We start from the raw sequence: 22,892 nt of genomic DNA, 5'->3' as shown, positions 1-22,892 counted from the left end.
TTTATTTATTTATTTTTTCGTCTAATAGTGATGGGAGATACCGGTAGAACTAAAAAGCTATTAGAGTTATTTTAGAAGAAAAATGTCTAGGGTGGATAAGAAATTTGATAAAGAAGTTCAAATTATCACCATTATTTTAGGTTTAGTATGTAATGTTCAAAGTGGTCTTGCATTTCTAGTTAATATTGTGACTTTTCAATATATTATTAACTTTGAATGCTTTGTGGCAACATTATTGATGTTGGAGCATTGGAGCTAAAAGCAAAAAACAAAAAATAGCTGAAAGCAATAATTCGTTTACCCAAGAATTACTGCAATAAAACGAAGAATCACCTGTGTTAGATTTGTAAGAGATGCAAACAAAGTCTCACATTGGTTAAGGAAGGAGGTGATATATAAGATAAGACAATTGGTATGAGGTCTTATGTGTGAAACCAAAGACAAAACCGTGAGCACTATTCTCAAAGCGGACAATATCATATCATTGTGGATATACTCGGGGTACCGTTGTCCTCAACAAGTGGTATCAGAGTCATGGTCTAAACCTAGCTGTGTCGGTGAATCCTCGAGTGTCGAACAAAGAAGTGGTGAGTCTAAAAAAGATGTAGTCATGGTGTAATCTGTGGTTGTGCTCTATCAAGGTATGACAGAAGCCTTAGATAAGAGCAAAGCTCTCGTTCCAGGTCCAAGAGTAGACAGATGAGTGACTACTTCAGGGGAGGCTCGGTGGTATTTTGTTCGAGAGGAGGATTGTTGGGGTTGTAAGGAAATGCAGACAAAGTCCCATATTGGCTAGGGAAGGAAGATGATTATGGGTATATAAGATAGGACAATTATCTCCATTGGTATGAGGCATTCTGGGTGAAACCAAAACTTCGTGGCCTTGAGCTGAAGGCTGGTTGTTTTTATTATTTTTATTCTAAGATTTATGCATATTTACTAACATTGCAAAATACTAGTTAAACTTTTTCTACCTCTTAAGTAATTAATTATTGAACTGTTTAATAAACCAATCCTCGTGGGTTTGATCTTTTTATCACTTGCTATGCAATTTGTGTACACTTGCATAAAGAATCGTAAAATCGTTAACAAGCTATTTCAGAATTTATCTTTTTTTGTTTAATTGAGGTGAAAATCTATGTAAAAAAAGCATTATTTTAACATAATGTTTATTCTTCAATTATTGTTTTATCCTCTCTCTTGATTAAGATGTTTGAATTGTAATACTCAGGCAAAAAAAAAAAAAATTAGTTACGACAGTTATTAATCAAATTTTATAGTTAGCGAGCTCAATCTTTTAACTACTAGCCTAAAGAGAATCGTGTCATCTCGAATTAAATAATTTAAAATGAATAAAATCCCTCCAACTGATTTGAACCATAAACGAACTTCCTTGAATTATTTTTCGTATATTAAACGTCACCCTTAAAAATGATATAGCTAAGTCAATTTAAACATAAATCATTTGTTTTCGACCAATGATCATCAGTTCGAATCTCCACCCCACATGTACTTAGAAAAAAAATATAACTAATATTCTCACTTAATTGTTTTCATTGCAAAATTGTACATTGAGCATGAGGTAGTAGGGGTGCGAGCCCACAAAAATGATATTGCTACGTTTGCTCAACGACAACGATGATGACAGCAAAACGACAACGAACGTTGCAGAACGTTTTGCATGAGAAGAAAAAGCTTGCAAGGGAAGAAGAAGGGAGATGAAAGGGAAGGAGAAGACAGGAAGGAAGTGATAGGAAATAAAAAGACGGAAAAAATAAAAAAAAAAACTACATAAAATTATAATAATTTAAATTTTATAAAAAAATGACACATTTTTATGTTAACCGGCCGTCGATTTAATTCACCGATTATTTTAAACTATTTTTCAAACTTTGATATTATATTTATTTTAAACTATTTTTCAAACTTTGGATATTATATTTTGAAACTCGAGGGATCAATTCACTGATTATTTTAAACCATTTTTATTTTTCAAACTTTAGATATTATGTTTTGGAGCTTAAGGGATCAAAAAAGACACATACGTTAAATCTGGTTTACCATCAAAATATATTTTACCCATTATTTAATTATGTTGGGTATGCTGTTTTCCATCGAACTCACACATTCGGTCACGTGCTATTCTTAAAGTACTAATCCCAAAAAAAAAAAAAAAACCATTTATTAAAATGGGTGCTCTTTTCTAGTAACAACAAAAAAGAACCATTTATTAAAATGGGGTTCTTTTTTTGTCACCCATCTAAATTATCCATACTTATTACAAGTCCAGTGAATTGGACAATGGATAAGAATAATCCAAACCAGATTCCTCTCACATCCATATTGTTATCCACAAAGGCTACCCACATCATCATATCCATATCTTGTTAAGTTAACAACAAGCTAACACAAAAATGTAAAGTCCCCTCCCATTTCTCAGCCTCTACTTTACTTTTCTACCAATCTAATATAACTAAGTGTGAGACATAATAATTTTTCTTCTACCAATCTGAATATAACTAAGTGTCTTGACGTAATAATTCTTTATGGAAGATTCAACCTCAATCTTCAAATTTGTAATGTCATATTCTAAAAACAAAATACTTAGGACTATCTACCCTTATTTTGCAATTGATTGAAAGATAAATAACATAGGAATTATAGATGGTAACGTGAACGTGAACATAGTTGAACTAGTTGGAATTATAGATGGTAAAACAAAACCGTGCAGAATCAACAAAAACTTGAAACCTCGAAGTTATGTTAGCTTTGAGAGGATTTTTCATCACAAACGTGAACTCTATCTTCTCCGACATATCCACGTCGTCTCCGGCGACGGCGTTCCACTGAAACCGCCATACCAAATTGGCAACGAAATATTCCAAATGAAGGATCCCCAGAACATACCCTGGACAGATCCTCCTCCCTGCTCCGAACGGCATCATTTTTATCTCCTTACTCCCTGTTAAGTCAAACGCCACTTCTTCTCCGTCCTTCAGAAATTTCTCCGGCTTAAACGCCGTCGGATCTTCCCACACTTTCGGATCCCGACCCATCTCCGCCGCCATGAAATTCACTGTCGCGTTCTTGGGTATCACGTAATTTTCCAATTTGATATCTTCCTTCACTTCTCGTGCTTGTAGGAAATGCCCAGGTGGGTGTTTGCGCAATCCCTCTAGGACCACGGCTTTCAGATATGGAATTTTCCCCAAATCTTCTTCCTTCACCTCCTCCTCTCTTTCCCCCATAACTCCCTTGATTTCTGCGTAAAGCTTGTGTTGGATTTCTGGGTATTTCACTAAATTCGCCATTATCCATTGCAAGGCGGTAGAGGTGGTATCGGTGCCGGCGGTGAGGAATTCGGAGCATAAAGTGACCATTTCGCCATCCGTGAGATTTCTGTTCTCCTCGTCGGTGAGCTTCAAATCCAGGAGTGTATCCACATATGACACTACGAATTCTTCTTCTTCTTCTCCTCCAATTTTGGCTCTGTTTGCTCTGTTTTGCTTGGACTTCCTCCTTGCTTCAATCAAAGGGATTATGACTCTCTCCTGGTTCCTTCTGAGTTCGAGAAACGCCTCCCAGCGATTTGGGAGAAAAATCTTGGTCAATTTCGGCCACAAATTGAGGATGCCAAAACGCCTAAAATTCAACAGCTTCATGCGCTGCGCGTTCTCGACCTCTCTGATCTGGGTTTCGTCCAGCTTATCTCCAAAGCACATAAGAACCAACAAGCAAAACATGGCGTATTGAAAATGCTGGACCACACAAACGGGGGTTCCCGATTCAGAGTGAGAGAGGAGCCGATTGAGAAGAATATCCAAAACCCACTTGCGAGCTCGACCGTAGGACCTGACCCGCGAAGGATGGAGGATTTCGGAAGTGAGATTGCGGCGGAGGAGGCGCCAGAGAGGACCGTAAGGGGCGGAATTGATGCTGTGCTGGTTGCTGGAGAGGATCTTGGACAAGGGGGCCGCCGGTGGACGGTCGGCGAAGAGAGCGCCGTTGTGAACCAGAGCTTTGTGGGCAATGGTGGGATCGGCGATGAAGATGGTGGGGCGGGGGCCGATGCGGAGGGTGACGATGGGGCCGTATTTGGCGACGGAGCGGCGGAGGATGGATTCCATTTGTAGAGGGGATGTGCGGAGCCATTGGAAAGTGGAGACGAAGGGAAACGAGGGAGATTCCTGGTGGAGCTTCGGAAATGGCGGAAAATGGATTTGATGAGCAAATAGCAGACGCAGAGGGAGAAGACGATGGTGAACCAGCTCTCCATTTTCTTTTCTTTCTGCTTTTTTTTTTCTTTGGTGTTTTTGATTCCAACGAAAAACCCATAATTATATGTGTGTATTTACACTTGGCACAATGCATCTCCACGTGTGGCTACTATATTTTTTTTCTTTTTTGACGAAATTACCACATATATATGGGATAATGGGAATGTGTTTTTTTTAATATTACTTTTTATTAAAATTATTCCAAAAATATACCATCTACCAAATTATTTTAATGGAGAGACAACCTATGAATAAGCAGAACTAGGTCGTCTTTTCAAGAAACTACTTACAAACCTGGTGTTCGATAGGGGTCACGTTTGATTTTTTTTTTAATTAATACATAAGACGACCAATTAGGCGCACATTCTATTCATGTAGTTGTCGTTTGCAACTTTTGACGTACACAGCCAATAAACCATTATTAGATTTCAATTTCATTATAATATAGTCCATAAAATTTTAGAATATCCATTTCAGTCTCTCAATTTTCTTTAACTATTTTAATCTTTATTGCCAATTTGCTGCTTAGTACCCAATACTATTTTTTTTTAAATAATTGTGATATCTGTGAGTATTTAAACAATTTGGGTGTCATTACTAATCATGGGATAGAAAATAATTTCTAAAATACGTAGCCAACATGAGATTTGAACTCATTCCTCTGAATTTACTCCTGAATCAATGAGCTAACCATTCCAAAATTTTCTAAATAAGGTGCAAAATTTTGTGTTATATGATCTTTCGTTTCTAAATTTTTGCATTCACTAGGTGGGGTTAGAGGAAAACTACAAAACCTTCGGAATTTTTCATTTCTAAATTTTATACGCTCTGCGTTGCGACCAACTAAGGGATTTCTTTCTCCTCCACTCCGTCCTTGTCTATGTCTTATTAATATAGATATTCAAAGTCATATTATCTACCTGGTAAACAATTAGCAAGAGACTTCTTAACAAAATGAATCTAAAAAGTTTTAGATTAAAATAGAGATTTAAAAGATTCAATAGCTAATATTAGTGATTCAAAAAATATTTTTGAAGTTTATTTTAGTCTTTAAATTTTCAAAAAATAATCATTTTAGCCACTATTATTATTTTATTACCTAATACATATTTACCCTATATTTACTTTAGCTAACGAAACGTGGATCCAATGCATCAAGATATACATAACCAAAATCATGTTGCTTCTAAATTGGAGGGGAGATTAGAAAAATCAACGAAGGAAATAAATTTGGATTAAATTTCAAATTTAAACACCAATACTATTCAAGACTAAAATTAAGGAGATTAAGGAGAGATCGAGATTTTATTTCCCTTAATTCCAATTTTAACTTTTAATTAAAAAAATCTTTAATCCCTAAATTATTTGTTAATCATTCTGAATTTGATTTTGACTAAATTGTTTCGAAATTTATTTATTTAGTTCCTTGTTTATGACTTCATTTAAATTATCCAAATTTTATTATTACTACCATTATTATTTTTTCGATAAACAACATTTTATTTCAAAACATTTGAAAATTATTCACTTTATAATTTTATTTAATGATTGAGTTGATAAACATTCATTCAAAATTAATTCAATGATTTAGGAAATTTAATTTATTCATTTTATAAATTGTTATGGGTAAAACCCTAGTAGGGCACGCGTCCGCTCCTCTGCAGGCTAGGGACCACTAACGGTTATCCCCTCAGGTGGACATCACCGAGCATGGCACATGTCTGCCCCTGAGGGAATAGGAGACCATAGGCGTTTACACCCCGTACATAGTCGTAGCTGGGAACATGTGCTGTCGGTAGCACATTCCACAACCGCGGCCGATATGCCCAGAGCCGCAGGTGGCGGTGCCACCCCGCACCTGCTGGAAACGCGTGCCCCTCTAACCAATCGTACAACGAGCGGCGTCCTTGCCACCTCTAACCGTCATCCTTCCTGGTCGGCCCCAGAGGCTATAAAAGGAGGGACCTTCACCTTCACCACGCAAGTGAAAAATTCATCACTAATACCTCTGGTGTCTTATTCCTATTTTTATCTGATCACTAACTTGATCGTCGAAGTGTTTTAGGCGGGACCGCACTGGCGTGGACCGCACTGGCGTCGAGTATTTTGGTTTCAGGTCCGCTGGGATTCATGCTCGTCCGTGCACCACGTGACCCTCTACCAAAATTCACCCTCAACATAAATATATTTTAAGAAATTAAATTATTAACCAAATAAATTAATTAATGACTCCTTAAAATTGACTTTTGGCTCTCTCCCTCGGGCTCTCTCTCCTTTCTCCTGGTTTATTTCGATCAATCTCTTTCTTCTCCCCCAAATTTGATCGAGATTATCTCCTTCTCCACCGTAGGCCGAACTTCCTCCTCCCTTGATCCTTCTTTTCCGACAAACGACCTCCCTTATCGGCTTTGATGCATGCGTCGCATTGGATGTCACCAAAATCATGTAGGCTGTTGGTTAAAAAAAAAAAACAGAAGGCATGTGGGTTGCTTGTTTCAAAATAAATAAAAAGAAGAAAAAAATGGAGGAGGGGTGGCGGCTGACGGAGGAGAATAGAGATGAGAGATTTTGGGTTTTTGTGTGAGTAAAGAAAAAAAGAGAAGAAAAGTAATTATAGAAAATAGAGAAAGATGGAAGAAATAAAAAGAAACCTAAGAAAATTTTAGAGAGGACGAGAGAAAAATGTATAGTTGCATTAGAGAGAAGATTAAAAAAAAAACAGAGAGAAGAAAAAAAATTACGGGAGGAGAGAGAGTGTGAGATAGGGAGAGAAAATAAGAGACTAAATCTTAAAAAAACAGTGGAGTGAAGTTAATTTGGTAGAATGAATTTGTTGGAGACATTAATAATTTTGCATGGAAGATTCAATCTCCAACCCTCAAATTTGAAATCTCATATTCTAAAAACGGAATTTTTTTTTTCTGTTAAAGACAAATATATATATATCGCAACAAAAAGTTAAAAAAGCATCACATAATTGATATGTCAAACATAAGATGTTGAGTTTGTAAAGTGATTATAAATAAAGTCTCACATTGGTTAGGGAAAAAGAATGATCATAGTTATATAAGAGAGGACAATTATTTCATGGATTTGAGATCTTTTAGGTGAGATAAAAAGTAAAGTCGTGAGGGCTATGCCAAAAGAGACAATATCATACTATTATGGAGATACCAGGTTTGCGTATTTTTTGTTGCTGGGTTTTTTCTCTTGACTGTTGGAGTTGTGAATTATTATTATTATTATTTTTATGCTAGGTAAACCTCATTCGGAGGCTGTTAAATAGGTTTGGAGATATATAAAATTCAGTCAAGGGCATGGTTTGATATATTTGAAAACTGAGGATAGTCTAGACATTTTAAAAGGTTTCGTAGATGTTGATTTTGCTGAGTTGAATCTAACATTGGGTTGGGTTGGGTTGGAAAAATCCTAACCCGACAGGGTTGGATCGGGTCTCGGGTTGACCCTTGAAAATCCCGGATCAACCCGACCCGACCCGAGATTATACGTTTTAATTATTTTTACTACTATATATATATATATATATTACTATTAATCTAATATTACATATATATAATAAATTAATAATTAAAATCTTATTTTTTAGATTCAATCTCATCCATCCATTTCATTAAATCTCAACCATTGATTTTAGGGTTTCAACTTTTAATTCCCTCCTCCCCATTTTGAATCTTTGATTCTCTTTCTTCTCTAACATTTTCAATTTCATCTCCCTCTCCCCCGTCTCTCTCTACAACGTTAGATAAACTTTGGATGACTACTATAATAAGTTGTAAACTTTTAATATTGTTGAATTAGGGCTTACGTGTTGGTTTCAATTTGGATTTGGACTTTAGATAAACTTTGGATAATGTAATGTTTTAATCTTTGTATTAAATTAGGACTTACATGCTAGTTTCAATTAGGATTTGATTTTGTGCTAAAATTAAGATTTTGATTTTTCTATATTTTTTTTGGTCCATGTTATAAACAAAATAAAAGTAAATTAATTAATCAATTAAAAAAAAAAGAACCCGACAACCCAACCCGACCCAACTCTGGCCATCATTTTACAACCCGTCGGTTCCCACTGGTCCCAAAAACACTCCCAACCCGTAAACACCGCTACCGTGTATATATTGTGATAGTTAGAGTGCAATTGCTTTGTCAATGAATCATATGTTTTATGATTGAACAAAACATATAGATGTTAAATTTTATTTTGTGAGAGACAATATAGCAAGTGAAGCTTGAAAAAAAATTATTTCTTTCTGATAATCCAATTTGTCTAAGAATTACTCTAAGCCCTGTATGCCTTTTGCTAGGCCCATTATCCCTTTAGCCCATTTATTAGTTTTACGTTTTAGTGATTTTGTTTTTAGTTTACCCTCTTCTGCGTGGTAACTGTATATGGGGAGAGAGTGAAAGAAAAATTACACGGATTTTTTAGCCTTTGAGAGAGAAGGGGAGGGTGTTGTTCCTATCTGCGTTGGAGGGTGTATTTTTCACACAATTTCTTAATAGAAGATTGAGATATTGATGTACACCAACTTAGTGGTACCACTATAAACTATTATGTTCTTTCTTCTTCATCTCCTTTTTGGTTCATTTTTCTGCAGTTTTTATTTTTACGTTTGGTATCAAAGTCATGGTCTAAAACTTAACTGTATCGGTGTAATCCTTGAATGTCGAACAAAGAAGTGGTGAACCTCAAAAGGTATATTCATGGTGTAATCTGTGAGTGTGCTCTATTAAGTTGTGTTGCATCCTTGAGCCTTAGATAAGAGCAAGCTCTCGTTCTGACCTTCGAGAGTAGACGGATGAGTGACTACTTGAGAGGAGACTCGGTAGTACTTTGTTCGAGAGGAGGATTGTTGGGTTTGTAAGGTGATTGCAAACAAACTCCACCTTCACTACGGAAGAGAACGATCATGGACAATATCTTCATTAGTTTGAGGCATTTTGGTGAAACCCAAAGAAAAGCCACGAAGACTATGCTCGCGGACAATATCATATTATTGTAGAGATACTCAGGTACTTGGAATACCGTTGTCGTTGACATAAGAGTTAGATAATTAGACTAAGACCAACTATTTTTTTTAGCACAACACGTGGAATGGAGGATCGAACTTACAACTAAAAAAATATATGTCAATTACAAACCAGGTTTGTTTTAGTACTGATAGAAAGATAAAAAACATACACTCAGAATATGTAGTTAAGATTAGAGATGGTAAAACAAAATAGGGTAAAATCGACGCAACTTAACTTAAAACCTCGAAGTTATGTTGGCTTTGAGAGGATTTTTCATCACGAACGTGAAATCTATCTTCTCCGACATATCGACGTCGTCTCCGGCGACGGCCTTCCATTGAAACCGCCATACCAAATTCGAAATGAAATATTCCAAATGAAGGATCCCCAGAACATACCCTGGACAGATCCTCCTTCCTGCTCCGAACGGCATCATTTTTATCTCCTTACTCCCTGTTACATCAAACGCCACTTCTTCCCCCTCTAGAAATCTCTCCGGCTTAAACGCCGTCGGATCTTCCCACACTTTCGGATCCCGACCCATCTCCGCCGCCATGAAATTCACAATCCCGTTTTTGGGTATCACGTAATTTTCCAATTTGATATCTTCCTTCACTTCTCGTGCTTGTAGGAAATGCCCAGGTGGGTGTTTGCGCAATCCCTCTAGGACCACGGCTTTCAGATATGGAATTTTCCCCACATCTTCTTCCTTCACCTTCTCCTCTCTTTCCCCCATAACTCCCTTGATTTCTGCGTAAAGCTTGTGTTGGATTTCTGGGTATTTCACTAAATTCGCCATTATCCACTCCAAGGGCGTGGCCGTGGTATCGGTGCCGGCGGTGAGGAATTCGGAGCATAAAGTGACCATTTCGCCATCTGTTAGGCTTCTATTTTCCTCGTCGGTCAGCTTCAAATCGAGGAGTGTGTCAACATATGACACCACGAATTCTTCTTCTTCTTCTTTTCCTTCCATTTGGGCTCTGTTTGCTCTGTTTTGCTTGGCCTTTCTTCTTGCTTCAATCAGAGGGATTATGACTCTCTCCTGGTTCCTTCTGAGTTCGAGAAACGCCTCCCAGCGATTTGGGAGAAAAATCTTGGTCAATTTCGGCCACAAATTGAGGATGCCAAACCGCCTAAAATTTAACAGCATCGTGCGCTGCGCGTTCTCGACTTCTCTGATCTGGGTTTCGCCAAGCTTATCCCCAAAGCACATCAGAACCAACAAGCAAAACATGGCGTATTGAAAGTGGTGAACAACACAAACGGGGGTTCCCGATTCAGAGTGAGAGAGGAGCCGATTGAGAAGAATATCCAAAACCCACTTGCGAGCTCGACCGTAGGACCTGACCCGCGAAGGATGGAGGATTTCGGAAGTGAGATTGCGGCGGAGGAGGCGCCAGAGAGGGCCGTAAGGGGCGGAATTGATGCTGTGCTGGTTGCTGGAGAGGATCCTGGACAAGGGGGCCGCCGGTGGACGGTCGGCGAAGAGAGCGCCATTGTGAACCAGAGCTTTGTGGGCAATGGTGGGATCGGCGATGAAGACGGTGGGGCGGGGGCCGATGCGGAGGGTGACGATGGGGCCGTATTTGGCGACGGAGCGGCGGAGAATGGATTCCATTTGTAGAGGGGATGTGCGGAGCCATTGGAAAGTGGAGACGAAGGGAAACGAGGGAGGGCCTGGTGGGAGATTCCTGGTGGAGCTTCGGAAATGGCGGAAAATGGATTTGATGAGCAAATAGCAGATGCAGAGGGAGAAGACGATGATGAACCAGCTCTCCATTTTTTTTTTTCTCTTTCCTTCTTTTCTTTAGTGTTGTTTTTGATTGAACACTGAATTCCGAAAACCAAATTAAAGGGTTTTTTTTTCAGAATATAATTAAAGGAGAAAGGTGTTTTTTATTCAGCATATAATTAAAGGTGTTTTTTTTAGAATATAATTGTACTCGATAAAAGAAGAAAAGAAAATTTCAAAAAATTTATTTTAATCTCTAAACTTAATCATTTTAGTTCTATTATTATTTTATTATCTAATACATATTTACTTATTTTCACTTTATTTAACTAAACGTGGTTTCAGTGTATTAACATGCTAATATACATACTTAAAAGTTATGTTATTTATTTGTTAATTGTAAAATATAGGTAAGAACTTTTTTGAACTAAAAATATAAAATAGATATTTTAATAATTCGAGAATCAAAATAGAATAAACTTAAAATTTTAATGGTCAAAATATAGTTGAGAATTTAAAATAGAATAACCTTAAAAGTTTATGACTAAAATATAATTTAAACTTATTTATCTTAATTTATTTAATTGGTTAATATATTGATTTTAGTCTTTGTAATTTCGGATCGCTCTATTTCAATTCCGATAATTGAGGTTATTATTACCTTTTTTAATTGGGCAACTTGAGATATGGCAAAAAAAAGTTAGGAAAATAAGCAAAATAACAACAAGGTTTGAATTTTTCAAATATTTTTGCAAAAAAACGGAGGCCCACGTTCTAAATTACAAGTATACCCTACAGGCCCGTACCAACAATAAATTACTTCTAATTGACTTCTGATATACTAATGATTGACAGATATACTTCTGATATAGATGTGATATATGTTTGATATACATATGATATGAAATTGATTTACTTCCGATATAACTATGATATTTACTACTATAGGTGACATAGAATTGATTGACTTCTGATATACTAGTGATTTACTTATGATATAACTATGATTGACAGATATATATGTGATATATGTTTCATATACATATGATATGAAATTGATTTACTTCTGATATAACTATGATATATGCCACTATAGGTGATATAGACTGATTGACTTATCATACACTATTGATTTACTTATGATATAACTATGATTGACAGATATACTCCTGATATATATGTGATATATGTTTGATATACATATGATATGAAATTGATTTACTTCTGATATAACTATGATATCTACTACTATATGTGACATAGAACTGATTGACTTCTGATATACTATTAATTTACTTCTGATATAACTATGATTAACAGATATACTCTTGATATATATGTGATATATATTTGATATACATATGATATAAAATTGATTTACTTCTGACATAACTATGATATCTACCAATTATTTCGAATATATTACCTCTAATACATGTTTTCTGATATACTACTAATATATGAGATATTTTTTTTTCAGATAAAAGCAATGGTACAAACACAAAAAATGAAATAAAAAAACATCGTAAAAAATGTTGATGTCGTTCATCCCAAAAGACAACATAAACCAACGTCAAAAGTATTGTCTATGAAAAAACGGAAAGCTTCAAAGATATTATCTCCGAAGACACGACAATCACCAAGAACGTAGATTGATATCCCAAGCTTTTACCTAAAGATTATACAAGAATGAAACTTACGTTTTTCTAGACTGTTGTAACTTATGCTTCTTCTTTTATAGAATTTTAAGAATGACATTGTTAGTCTACTTTTGGTTTATGATACTGATTCGTTTTGATGTTTAAACCTTTAAGTTTTTTGTTGAAGGACTTTGCTGCTGATTTGATGTTGATGTTGATATCCAAGAATGATGTTTAAACCTTTTAAGAATGACATTGTTGCTGATTTCGTTTTGATCTTTAAAACTTTAAATAAAACTTAATTGTACTATTGATGTATGTACGATGTATACTTGATATATCACTTGTATATTATTGATGTATAGAAAAACCCTAAGTTTTAATTTACCTCTAATTTCTAATTGATTTCTCATTCACAGTAATTTCGAAAATCACCATTGACGTTCCTTTCAAGTTTTCTTTCTCATTTTTAGTAAGTATCAAATTTTTTTCTCATTTTCCATGCATGTCAATACCTACTGATTTCTAATTGATCATAAATACAAGACAAAGGGTTAAAGCAGGTAAAATAGTGATTTACTATTATACAACTGATATAGAACTGATTGACTTCTGATATACTATTGATTTACTTATGATATACTAATGTTGTCAGTTATACTCCTGATATATATGTGATATATGTTTGATATATAATAACGAAGCGATAACTGAAAAGGGCAATTTGGGAATACTGAAAATTTTAAAATCAAGATTTTCAGAAAAGTGTTATATCTGAAAATATCAAAAAGACATGCTATTTTGCTAAATATAGAAAACTTATATGCTACCCATTACAAATCCCCTTTTTTAAACTTAGTAAAAATAATATATCTCTAACAAAATTTACGAGTTTAAAATCCATTTCTACACTTTATATTAAAATAATATTTTAATCCGTTCACTTTATTATTATCATTATTTTTTATATTTGTCAGTTACGTGCAGTGAGGTTGGTGCTATTTTGTCATTTTCAACTTTTATCTTATCTTATTTTATGTACTTTTTATTTATTTAATTTATAATAATAATTATTATTAGCATTTAAAAAAATAATAATATGCTGCCACTAACGCAAGTAGAGTTGCCGCCCCACCCTCTTTCTTTTTAATTATTCATTTTTTTAAATTTATTTATTCTTTGCTGTTATATTTATGAGCATTGATTAAAATTCGTGGACGCTCCACCGCTTTCTTTTTATTAATTCATTTTTAAGCTTTTCAATTTTATTTTATTTCTTTTCCACTATTTTTTTTAATATAATATATTGGGGGATTCGAACTCATAACCTCAATAATTATGCAATTACCTCAAAAAGAGGGTTAGAGTTTTTTAATGAGTATCATTTTGATAATATATTTTTGTTTGGGGAAGGGAATACCATGGACACGTGGAGGACCCCTATTGGTGCTCCAAGATGGCTCATGAGTCATGCCCAGCTCGGATAGCCGAGATGGCCGCCAGCAACGCCGACAAATGCTAAGTATGAGGGCCGAGGTGAACCTGGCCCAGGTCTGACCTACCGGGGAGCTCGGTAGGGGCGGATGTGAGGAACTGTCTGCGGCGTGATTATCGGGCGCAACCGTCGGTCCCGAGATTACCGAATGTAACCGTCGCTAGATTAGCGGGACCACCACCCATAAGTAGAGGACCTCACTCCCCGATCAGGTACGATGATTTCTGGCTTCGAACTAAACTCGGAATCCGACATATACTGACTTGATCGTCGGAGTGCTCACCTTTTTGTGCAGGTCCGCTCAAGTGTTCAGGTTGGTCCGGAGGCCGAGTTCGAGCTACAACCAGGAATACACTGTTGTGCACATCTTTGCATAAACATTTGGCGCCGTCTGTGGGAATCGACAATCTAAGTCATCCCAATTCCTTTAAACCAACACGCGAGCGAACATGGTTCAACCAGCGAATTCGACCAATACGACAGATCGAAGGACTCTAGCTGCCAGCGATGCCCACCAGAGGGAGGTCGGAGCGGCAGTGGTAGAGAGGCAAGGTCACGACGGCCTAGCGACGGAACCCCTCCGTAGGTCGGCACGGATCACCGCTCCTGCCCTACCGCCTGCGCACCCAAGGACGTCCAAGGCCACCCGTGGCCGAGGCGGGACCTCTAAGAAGGGCGCCCGGGATCCAGCTCCGGCTCCAACAAGCGAGAACTTTGATGCGCTCAAGAGAGAGATGGAGGCAATGCGCGCACAAATGCGCTCCATGGAGGCAATGTATAACAAAATGGTGCTAGCTGCAGGCGCAGGGTCCCGATCTGAAAATCGAGTGACGCGCATGGACGTACGCGAGCAAAGGGGTTCCCACCTCGGCCCAGCCGAGGAGGAACGTCCCGAAGACAACGAGAGCGAGGGGTACACTCGCCAGAGGGGAGACCTCCGTGAGCATCTCAACAGAAAGAAAGGCTCGTCTCTCCGAAAAGGGCAGTCACCATCCCGCTCCCACAGGAGTTCCAACCAGCAGGCTGAATCCTCTCACAATCCCGTAGGGATAATCACAAGGGAGGAGTTCGATCAGCTGAGGGGGGAGCTCGATGCTCAGGTGAAGGCCTTAAAGGCCAAATGTGAGCAGAAAGACGATTCACTGAACGATGGCGACTTGGGAGAATCGCCTTTCACCTCGGACGTTTTGGAAGCACCAATCCCTCCGAAGTTCAAAGCTCCTACCGTGAAGCCTTATGATGGGACGAAGGACCCCAAGGACTATGTTGAGGTCTTTGAAGGCCTCATGGACTTTCAAGCGGCATCAGACGCAATCAAATGCTGCGCCTTTCAGATCGCGCTTACTGGCAGCGCGCGATTGTGGTACCGGAGACTGCCAGCCAGGTCGATCTCGACCTACTCTCAACTGAGAAGGGAGTTCCTCGCCCAGTTCTCTTCTCGGCACTATGACAAAAAGACAGCGACCCATCTCGCCACCATCAGGTAGAAGGAGGGTGAGACGCTGCGGGAGTATGTCACCAGATTCCAGGAGGAGCAGTTGAAGTGGCACACTGCTCCGATGACTCGGCCATGTGCTATTTCCTCACCGGTCTAGCCGACGAAGCCCTCACGGTGAAACTTAGAGAGGAGGCCCCGGCCACCTTCGCCGAGGTGCTCCAGAAGGCGAAGAAAGTCATCGATGGACAGGAGCTCCTCCGAACCAAAACCGGCCGACCTGAACGAAAGATCGGCCAGGGCAGAAGTGGAAAAGATGAAAGGGCAGATCCCAAGTCCAAGGACAAGGGATCCTTTTCCAGCGGCCGAACTGAGTATCGAAGGGCGGAGAGCGAACCTACCAGGAGCCGACCTTACGAGCGCTTCACCCCGACCACGATTCCAATTTCCGAGATCCTAACAAACATCGAGGAGTCTGGAATGGAAAAACTACTCAAGCGTCCTGAGAAACTTCGGGGAGCCCCGGAGAGGCGCAGCAAGGACAAGTATTGCCGCTTCCATCGGGAGCACGGCCACAACACGTCGGACTGCTCGGAATTGAAGCGCCAAATTGAGGATCTAATTCAAGACGGCTACTTCAAGAAGTTTGTGGGAAAGCCGAGGACCAGCTTAGCAGAGAAAGAGGAAGAGCGAAAGCGTTCAAGGACGCCACCCCGGCGCACCGACCGACCTGCGGTCATCAATACCATTTTTGGAGGGCCAAGCGGGGGTCAATCTGGACATAAAAGAAAGGAGTTAGCCCGTGCATCCAGGCGCGAGGTGTGCATCATCAGGGAGCAGGGGCCGACCTGCCCAATCACCTTCGACGGTGCAGACTTGGAGGAGGTCCACCTGCCCCACAATGATGCCCTTGTGATTGCTCCATTGATTGATCATGTGGTGGTCAGGAGAGTGCTGGTAGACGGGGGCGCATCCGCTAACATCCTGTCCTTACCGACCTACCTCGCCTTGGGCTGGACGAGGTCGCAATTGAAGAGAAGCCCGACGCCGCTGGTTGGGTTCTCTAGAGAATCGGTCATCCCAGAGGGTTGCATCGACTTGCCGGTCACGCTGGGGCAGGACCAAACTCGGGTCACTCAAATGGCCGAGTTCGTGGTAGTTGACGGTAGATCGGCCTATAACGCCATCTTTGGGAGACCCATCATCCACTCATTTCGGGCCATTCCCTCAACACTTCATCAAGTTTTGAAGTATTCCACCCCCAATGGCGTGGGCACGGTCCGAGGAGAACATACCGCTTCGAGGGAGTGCTATGCCACCGCACTCAAAGGCTCATCGGTCTACGCCCTCGAAACTCTCAGGAATGGGACGCTCGAGTTCGAGGCCGACCTGCCGAGGAAGGAGTTTGCCGCACCCACTGAGGAGCTCGAGCTTGTTCCTCTGCTTAGTCCCGAGAAGCAGGTAAGCATAGGAACCAAGCTGGGGGCCACCGACAGAGAGGAGCTAATCCACTTCCTCAGATCCAACTCGGAGGTCTTTGCGGGTCCCATGAGGACATGCCTGGCATTGACCCGCGAATTATGACGCATCGCCTCAGCATAGATCCATCATTCCGACCTGTGAAACAAAAGAGAAGACCTATAAACAAGGAGAGGAGTGATATAATTGTTGAGGAAGTTAACAAACTTTTGAAAGCTGAATACATAAGAGAAATTTCGTATCCTGAGTGGCTCTCCAATGTTGTATTAGTTAAAAAATCTAACGGCAAGTGGAGAATGTGCGTAGATTTTACGAACTTAAATAAGGCATGTCCAAAAGATTGCTTCCCACTGCCGAGGATTGATCAGCTCGTGGACGCCACAGCCGGGCACGAACTGCTCACCTTCATGGACGCCTACTCTGGGTACAACCAAATCAAGATGCATGTCTCAGATGAAGGTCATACCGCTTTCATAACAGACCAAGGTCTGTACTGCTACAAGGTCATGCCCTTCGGGTTAAAGAACGCAGGAGTGACCTACCAGAGAATGGTGAACAAAATGTTCGCCAAGCAGATCGGCCGGAATATGGAAGTGTATGTGGACTACATGCTTGTCAAGAGCAAGCAGTCTAAGTCGCATCTCTCCGACTTGGCCGAAGCCTTCGAGGTTCTGAGGGCATATCAAATGAAGCTCAACCCTGCTAAGTGTGCCTTTTGAGTCTCCTCGGGAAAATTCCTTGGCTTCATGATAAACAACCGGGGAATCAAGGCCAACCCCGAAAAGATTAAAGTCGTGATCGAGATGGAGGCACCTAAAACGCTGAAGCAGCTTCAGTGCCTCAATGGCAGGATTGCGGCCCTGAACCGGTTTGTTTCAAGGTCGACAGATAAGTGCCTCCCTTTCTTCAAGGCCTTACGAAAGAAAGGGCCGTTTGAATGGATAGTGGAGTGCGAGCAAGCGTTTCAGCAATTGAAGAGCTACCTCTGTTCGGCACCCTTGCTTGCCAAGCCCATGCCGGGGGACAAGCTCCAATTGTACCTAGCATTGTCTGACAGTGCCGTCAGCTCGGCCCTAATCAGGCAAGAGGAAGCGCGGCAAAACCCGGTCTACTACACAAGCAAGGCTATGACCGAAGCCGAGACTAGATACCCTCAGATGGAGAAGTTGGCTCTCGCTTTGGTCACCTCGGCCCGACGACTTAGACCATACTTCCAAGCCCATACGGTGGTGGTGCTCACTAACTTGCCCCTTAAAAGTATCTTCCACAAGCCGGAAGCTTCCGGACGCCTAATGAAGTGGGCAATAGAGCTAAGTGAGTACGACATCCAGTTCGAACCCAGAACTGCGTTGAAAGGACAAGCAGCGGCAGATTTCATAGCTGAGCTCACACCACCTTCCGAGCTGAACGAGTCCGACCTACCTTGGACAGTGTATGTCGACGGATCCTCCAATGAGAAGGGGTGCGGAGCCAGGGTCCTCTTGCTCGGACCAGGGGGCGAGCGATTTGAGTATGCCTTGCGGTTCGGCTTCCGGACTTCTAACAACGAGGCTGAGTATGAAGCATTTATTGCCGGCCTGCGAATCGCTCGAGCGTTGGGGGCCTCTTGTGTTAAGGTCTTTAGTGACTCCCAGCTGGTTGTGAGCCAGATCAAGGACGAGTACCAAGCCAAAGACACCCGAATGGAGAAGTATTTGGGCAAGGTCAGATCGTACGTCACCCAGTTTCAAACTTACGAAGTAAGCCAAATTCCGCGAGCAGAAAATTCTAACGCTGACGCCTTGGCTAAGTTAGCATCGGCGTACAAGACCGACCTGGCCAGGAGCTGGAACTTCTCCCTCTCCAGGCCCCTGGTAATAGCGTGGGCAGCTCGGAGTTGGGTCTTGCGCCTGTCCTCTTCCTTCTTCAGCAGCTCGGCCTGGGACTCCACCTCGGCCTTCAAAGTCTCCACCTCAGAGTGAGCCTTCAGCAGCTCATCCTTCATGGTGGAGGAAGCAGCCTCCAAGGCAGCAGAGAACTCCTCTTTCTCCCTCGCTGCCAGAACTTCCCTCTCATCCAGCTCGGCCTTTACAGCCAGAGCCGATTGAATGGAAGCAAGGAACGCCTGAGAAATGGTACAAGGAAAAAGTTAGACCGAACTACCTATTGGGCGAAACTAAACAAAAATGGGGACACTAGTCTTAACTCGGCGACGTAGTCGATGATCCTCTGCAGAACGGACCCAGGGTCGCTCACAAATTTGGATGCCCTCCTTAGGCAGCGGTCCAAACTTGCAGCTAAGATGCGGGACACCTGGTCCCTCACCCCGGAACTTGACGGCTCAATTCCGAACCGTGCCGTCACGTCGGACGTCCCGCCCATCCTGGCCGCAGGATCGTCCACCCGATCTGCGAAACTTGCAGGCAAGATCCTGCAAGCTCCGACCTCCGAAGGGGAGATCGCCTTCTTTTTCTTCCTTCTTCGCTTCAGAGGGGCTTCCTCCCTCACCTCCTCGCCCAAAGGCGGGGCGTCCACCGCCTCGGTCGATCCCTGGGGCGCTTCTCCCTCAAGGGACCCCCAGAAGACTCCAGCTCGATCACCGGGGCTGGATCTTCCGAGGCAGGCCCTGCCACGGCAGGGGTGGCAGGTTTCGAACTCTGGGCGGCCTCAAGAGCATGGGCTCGGCCCTTGGACTTGCGCTTCACGCCGCTGGCAAATCCGCAAACCATGGCTGCGAAATAAAAACAGGGGTCAACACAAGGTTAGAGGAAAAAGGGGTGAGGCAAGCTCGGCATACCAAGTTCAGAGTTCGGCCTTGAGGATTCAATGGGACGAACTGCAGGGTTGTAATCTAGCAGCCCGGACTCAAGCAGCAGTTCGTCAGTCACCAGGGTTCTGACCTTCCTACCCCTCGGGAAGCGCTCCTTGTAGTATTTCAGCGTATCGAAGGAGGCTTGCGTAAGCTCGGGGACTGGTCGGATTGAAACTGCACGAAGACAAAATCCGAGTTAGACCTGAATGACAGAAGAAAATTACGAAAAGTAAGAAGTACTCCGTACCTAGGTTCCCAAACCTAGTGGGGACGTCAAAGAAGGAACGACCTAACTCGTCCTTTGCGAACCATTCCCCGGAAGCGTAGAACCAATTCCTCACCCATCCCTTGATGGAGGTCGGCCCCTTAACTATACCGCATGCGCCTTTCCTTGCGCACATATAGAACCGACCGGGCTTCTTAGCTATCCTTTTCGCCTCGAAGCACGCGAGGAGCTGGTCTACGTCCAACAGATCGGCCTCCTCACTATCCCGAGCTCGTAGCCAAAAGAGGATGGCCAAAGCGAAAATGACACCCCACCCATTGGAGGCCACTTGAGCCGGAGCCAACCTAGTCCGGAAGAGAAATTCTTGGACAAAAGGGTGAAGGGGAAGTCTGAGGCCGTACTCAAACATTTTGAAGTAGAGAGTGACCCATCCCTCTGGAGGATTGTCAGCTCTCTCCCCCTCCTCCGGAAGCCTGAGGAGGATGTTCTCAGGGATAGCGAACCCCCTACGAAAGGATCCGAGGTAGTGCTCAGGTATCCTAGAAGGGTATTCCAAGCCCTAACCTGAAGTGGAGGCGTCACTATCCTCCCCGTCATCGGAGATTCTAAAGTTTTCTATCTCCTCGAGCTCGGACTCTAACCTACGAGCTAAATCGGATCCTAGGTTGCTGCTAATAGAGGACGACATGGCAATTACGTTCGAAAGAGAGAGTGAAGAGATCGACCTACCAAGGGTTCGAGCTGCCTTCAGATCGAACTCCAAGAATTCAAGGAACGTAAGGTATGATCTGAAGGATTGGGGGCATTTATAGCCCGTCGGAAGAATTTCCCCACCGTACACGTGTAATCAACGAGCGGCTAGGATCCTCTCTGAGATCCGAAGCGTCGGAATATTTGAATATTCCGACGATAAATCTTCCGCGACGGTTGTATTTTCCCACGAATAGGAAGTCGCCACGTGTCCAAAGCAAGTCGAATGAACTTCTCTGCCAGGTCGAGATCGGACCAGACAGAGAGGGGGCCAATGTTTGGGGAAGAGAATACCCTGGACACGTGGAGGACCCCTATTGGTGCTCCAAGATGGCTCATGAGTCATGCCCAGCTCGGATAGCCGAGATGGCCGCCACCAACGCCGACAAATGCTAAGTATGAGGGCCGAGGTGAACCTGGCTCAGGTCTGACCTACCGGGGAGCTCGGTAGGGGCCGATGTGAGCAACTATCTGCGGCGTGATTATCGGGCGTAACCGTCGGTCCCGAGATTACCGGGTGTAACCGACGGTCCCGAGATTACCGAATGTAACCGTCGCTAGATTAGCGGGACCACCACCCATAAGTAGAGGACCTCACTCCCCGATCCGGTACGATGATTTCTGGCTTCGAACTAAACTCGGAATCCGACATATACTGACTAGATCGTCGGAGTGCTCACCTTTTTGTGCAGGTCCGCCCAAGTGTTCAGGTCGGTCCGGAGGCCGAGTTCGAGCTACAACCAGGAACACACTGTTGTGTACATCTTTGCATAAACAATTTTGTCTTTTAATTTAATTGGATTTAAATACCATTGCAACCTAACTCCTTTAAATTAAGGTTCATTTTAGTCTTTACGTATGCAAACAAAACAAAAATAAATCATCTTGACCATTGTATTTTCAACTTTCGTTAATTTTAAGTCTTTTCTATTTTAGTTTGCGTAATTTTAAAAAATGACATTTTTATTAGAAAATTTTTTACACAAACTGTATACAGAATGAAAATTCTTAAATCCTTCCAGTCTTAAATAAACTCAAAAGCCTAAAAATTTAATTCATAGAGAAATCCAAAAGGAAAAAAAAACAATAAGGCAGATCAATTTGGGTATTTGATATCATGGGATGTGCAAAGATTAAAAATATATTGGTGTTTGTTGGATATATATATATATTTTTAATATTTTGCTGATTTTCTAGAGTAGGTTTATGGAAACATGGACGGTGTATTGATTTATATTTTATCATATGAAATTATAAAGATATTATTATGCAGCATTTTCTCCAATATATTGATCATCTAGAAAAATTGGTCAGAATAGCCAAACATCTTGCATATTTTTTGAATTTTTGTGTTGTATTATGTTTATACATTTGCATTATTTCTTTTTATTGCTTTATCTTTTTTATTATTTGATGTACTTCAGGTAGAAAAATAGTGAGAACTGACATTGATAATTAGATTTGCAACCTGATGAATCAAACAATGATGTTTGTTCATCATCCCTATTCAACAGGGTTCTACATGGATAGCCAAAAAATATTTACTTTTGTCGAATAATCTTAACAAAATCTGCAAATATTTCAAACTATAAAATTTTATGTGCATGCCTGCTCGTTTATAAAATTGTCCCTGGTCTTTTTAGCAACTTTTTCGAATTTTATCTTTAATCTTTTAAAACAGTCGAGTGCATATTTGATATATTAAAAATTATCAATTATGTTATTATGTAAAATATTTGTTAACAACAATTTGATATTGTTATAAAATTAAGAATAAAATAAGAACATGAAAAAACATAAAAGAATGGAAGATGTTGATGCAAGATTCTGTCGAGCTATCACAAATCGGTCAAGTCAGTGGGACCTGCAGAAAGAACAAATACTCCGACGTTCAAGTTAAAGTAAGCACGAGCTGTAGTAAGTCACGGAATAGAATAGCGTACCTGAAATATGAGGTGGAGTGTCCCGTTTATAGGTAGGGGAGGGGGAACAAGGCCATTGGAACCGTTCCGACCAGCGATTACGACCATCGT

The 22,892-nt window shown here is 41.2% G+C and overlaps 1 protein-coding gene and 1 pseudogene across 1 annotated transcript; both read right to left on the bottom strand.

Moving 5' to 3' along the window:
• Positions 1 to 2,565: 2,565 nt before the first annotated feature.
• On the bottom strand, positions 2,566 to 4,445 carry LOC111017147 (cytochrome P450 89A2-like). The gene has a single exon (XM_088120483.1). It carries the CDS (start codon positions 4,125 to 4,127, stop codon positions 2,694 to 2,696), a length of 1,434 nt encoding a protein of 477 aa, XP_087976609.1. The 5' UTR covers positions 4,128 to 4,445; the 3' UTR covers positions 2,566 to 2,693.
• A 4,949-nt stretch (positions 4,446 to 9,394) lies between these two features.
• Positions 9,395 to 11,158, bottom strand: LOC111017162 (cytochrome P450 89A2 pseudogene; annotated as a pseudogene).
• Between the last annotated feature and the right edge of the window lie 11,734 nt (positions 11,159 to 22,892).

Source organism: Momordica charantia (genome assembly GCF_013281855.1).
Source record: "Momordica charantia cultivar OHB3-1 chromosome 2 unlocalized genomic scaffold, Mcharantia_2.0 BLBB01000002.1, whole genome shotgun sequence".
Lineage (NCBI taxonomy): Eukaryota > Viridiplantae > Streptophyta > Magnoliopsida > Cucurbitales > Cucurbitaceae > Momordica > Momordica charantia.
The sequence above is the reverse complement of the archived record's forward strand: the minus strand, read 5'-3'. Positions and strand labels throughout refer to the sequence as shown.

Coding starts and splice junctions, on each gene's coding strand:
- LOC111017147 (XM_088120483.1), bottom strand. CDS start 4,127: ATGGAATCCATCCTCCGCCGCTCCGTCGCCAAATACGGCCCCATCGTC.